Raw genomic sequence first — 3669 nt, 5'->3', positions numbered from 1 at the left:
ACTTTTTTATGAGTAGATAACTGAAACTGCTGGGGTTTTTTGGTAAGATAAAGCCACACTGCTATATGGAATGTTTTATAGCAATTAAAAGCCACTAGAGGGGTGAAAAGGAGTGGTAGGTAAAGGATGGGGTAAAGTCTATAGGATTTCATCTGTTGCTTTCTATTTGCTGCAAACAAGATCTTGCTAAAATTTTGTTTAATTTCACAGGAGTCCTATTGAAGTAAAACCCTCTGTGCTGTGGACTTATCTCCTATTAAAGAGAAAAAAAATTATAAGCAGGAATAACAAATACATATGTAAAATTTAGAGAAATATTCTCCCATTAGCAGCTAAGGATTTTACTTCCTCATGTTTATTTCAGTTTACAAGCTAAATCAATACAATTCAAATATCCTTTACTCTAACACATTCAGACTTCAAAAATTAATTTCTGGTTAGTATTTGTAATTTCTTTGTAAAGATGTGTAGCCATTTAGCAGCTATCCAGAAGAAGGAATGTGAAATTACAAAATGCTTCGTAATCAGTAATTATCTTGATCTTATTACAAAATATTGACTTAAAAATACACAAAGCAAGTATAAAAATGTTAAGCACAATTGAAATAAATAAAACTTCAAAAGCAAACACTTGATGCTGTGCAATTTTTCACAGTGAGTTTACACACATTCACAAAACTAAAACCCTTGCAAATACTGATTTAATTGGTTTCCACTATTCTATAAGAGAAGAAAAACTAACACTTTTATTTGCAAGGCTAAGTTCTTATGATATGAGACACTTTGTACCACTACCATAATTATGTGAAGGATCTCTCCTTACTCCTCACCTGAGCCTGATCCAATTCTTTCACATTTTAATAAACATCTTGGAAGATTAACTTCTTTGAATCAAAATTTTTGAGGATACTAAGGTATATATATTTAATACATAAAATTACCACTGAAGTATGCCACGTGTTTGCCATCAAATACAGCATGCAATCTGCAGTGCTGCTTGCCATACAACAGAGTTCTCATACCTCCTGCTTCTTCTGGAGGGATGTCACACTCCACGTTTGACTTGTTCAAACCTACCCCAAGATAATACAGTAAATGAGCTTGACTGTGTAAATAACCCTTATTAATTTAAAATCTAAATAAAGTAATGAAGAAAAATAACTTTAGATTTTCCATCAACCAGAAGAGTTTCATGTCATTAGTATACTTTAAAACCATTCTTAACCATGTAAAGGATTTAACTTCTTAAATTTTTAGATTGTATAAGGATTTTTGAACATGTAGCAATTTTTTTTCTGAAGACAAACTTATTTTTAAGCTTTGAAAGTCTCTCTTTTCCACATGCAGTTCTTTTCTGTTTTCTGCACACAGACTTTCTAGAAATAAGAAATAATTTTAACAGAAAGCAAAAATGCTGCATTCCTTACAATTTGAGCTTTTAGCCACCTTGCTGAGGTTCTCAGCAACAGTGAAATAGTGCTCATTTCATGATGTGAATATTGATTTATGAACTGAAAACGACCGTTAATGCCAATTCTTATAAAAAGCACAAGAAAAAAAACCCAAAAAGCTTTTATTTCTCTCCAGCTTTCCCTGAACTGCTCAGTAAATGAAACTGCGGGAATGAGGAGAAAGGACTGCTGTAGGCATGACACAGATTGTTCACTGAGTCCTCTGTTAGAGATTTTCTGTGCCTACCAAAGGGTCTTCACGTCTGGCAACAACCAGACTTCTTTTTTTGTCTTCCTCTGTTACAGTCTGACTAATCTGTTCAAACAGCTTCGACATCTTGGCAAACCTCAGGTGGTTCTGAAACCTTCGTGCAGCAAAAGCATAAAGGAGAGGGTTAATACAGCTGCTGATGAATACAAGTGCTCCAGAGATATACACTCCTTTGTCTACAATTTCTTCCAGTGCCAAAGACATCTCCTCATTAGAGAGTTCTATTTCAATTGAAATAATATCCAGGACGTTGAAGAGATGGTGAGGGAACCAGCACAGAATGAATGCAACCACAACACTGGCAATGAGACGTTCTGATCTCTGCTTGGATTGGTAAGTCATCCTCCTTATTCTTCTTGCAACACAGGCATAACAAGTGCAAATAATTAAGAAAGGGATTACAAAACCTGCCAGGGTCTCCAGCAGAAGATACGACACTTTCTGTCTATTAGAGGAGTAGTTGCGACATGTGCATAGAAGCCGACCGTTCATTTCTTCTGTCTCTTGAAATGGAATGACAGAAATGCCAAAGGCAATAGACAGGAACCAAATGAGGAACACAATCAAAGAAATTTTTTCTTTTCTTCTGTATTTTTGAATTGTGAAGGGGTAAAACACAGCCAGTAGCCGCTCCAAGCTGAGTGCTGTAATCAGAAATATACTGGCATACATGCTGCAGTAAATAATGAAAACCAGAATTTTGCAGAAGATGACTCCAAAAACCCATGAGCCAGCAAAAGAGTAAATCCAAATTGGTAGAGTGATCAGTACAAGGACATCAGCAACAGCCAGGTTCACGATCAGCAGGACTGAAAGAGATACTTGCTTCATTTTTGTACAAACAGTCCAGATGACGATGCAGTTTCCAGGGGTGCCAATTACAAATGACAAGCCCAGTATTATGCAGACTACTGAACTCACAATATTCCATGTTGAGTTGCCACTGCTTTCCTCAGCTTCACTCATTCTGGAAATTCTTCGGCTGTCAGTTGCTCTGCGCTCTGCTTTATTCTGCAGGTGTTGGTGAACTACTTGAAAGTTCTCCTCTGACTGATGTTCTGAAGGCTAATATGAGCTCACATCCTCATGCTCACTCTTACAGACATCTGACCACATATGACAGTTCCTGTTGTTTAAGAGGATGGGTATTTTTGCATACAAAGCAAAAGTAAAAATACAGTGCAGGACCTGACTTTGCTGTTAGTTATACATCCATTGTGCTACAGCAAATTTTACAGCATGTTGGTGGTCTTTCTAAAGTGTCCCTATTTAAAGAAACTTGCTACTGTTTTGATGTTACTGATCTAATCAACAGCTGTGAAGAGAAAGAAACCCTTTTTATGCTATTCTATTCCTGCTTCTATGAATAACTTGGCATTTTATTTTGCAAAAAACAAAAAAAGAGGGGTGGCAGGTATACTACAAATGTGCATTATATGTTTGACATGAATTTAAAAGCACCAAAAATTGTGTTTAGTACCTTGATGTCATCTTTTTTAATTCAGCAGAAAACAGTCATATTTTATCATATTTTAGAAATGTCCCAGCATGAAGGAAATTGGCTGGTTTTACTATATTGGTACAATAAAGTGGGTAGCAACTGCATTTCTAATTCTCTGGGAAATTGCAGTTCTTTGCCAAACAATAACCATCAGAGTATTCAGTCTGGATGTAGAGTTATAGGAGAAAATGCTTCATGACAGAGAGAAATACATGGTTATATTATTGTCCTCCTGTGCCAGCAATGGACTATGACTTTTATGATTTTTCCTAGGAAACTTGGTAGACAGTGTAGTACTCAAATCCTAAATGAATCCTAAGTTCTTCAGAGTCTGGCCAAAGAGTATGAAACTATTTTGTTATCCTGATTTCAAAACATCTTTTGAAGTTCATTTCTAAAGTGTTAAAGGAGGAACTAGAACAGCAGAGCCAACAGAAATATTCAAG

General features: G+C 35.9%; 1 protein-coding gene across 1 annotated transcript; it reads right to left on the bottom strand.

The window, feature by feature from the left end:
• Nucleotides 1–381: 381 nt before the first annotated feature.
• Nucleotides 382–2820, bottom strand: LOC130257754 (leukotriene B4 receptor 1-like). The gene has a single exon (XM_056500581.1). The coding sequence runs from the start codon at nt 2686–2688 to the stop codon at nt 1678–1680; it is 1011 nt and encodes a 336-aa protein (XP_056356556.1). The 5' UTR covers nt 2689–2820; the 3' UTR covers nt 382–1677.
• Between the last annotated feature and the right edge of the window lie 849 nt (nt 2821–3669).

This window comes from Oenanthe melanoleuca, chromosome 11 (assembly GCF_029582105.1).
Source record: "Oenanthe melanoleuca isolate GR-GAL-2019-014 chromosome 11, OMel1.0, whole genome shotgun sequence".
NCBI lineage: Eukaryota > Metazoa > Chordata > Aves > Passeriformes > Muscicapidae > Oenanthe > Oenanthe melanoleuca.
The sequence above is the reverse complement of the archived record's forward strand: the minus strand, read 5'-3'. Positions and strand labels throughout refer to the sequence as shown.

Excerpts from the sequence above, each read along its gene's own strand:
- LOC130257754 (XM_056500581.1), bottom strand. The coding sequence starts at position 2,688 with ATGAGTGAAGCTGAGGAAAGCAGTGGCAACTCAACATGGAATATTGTG.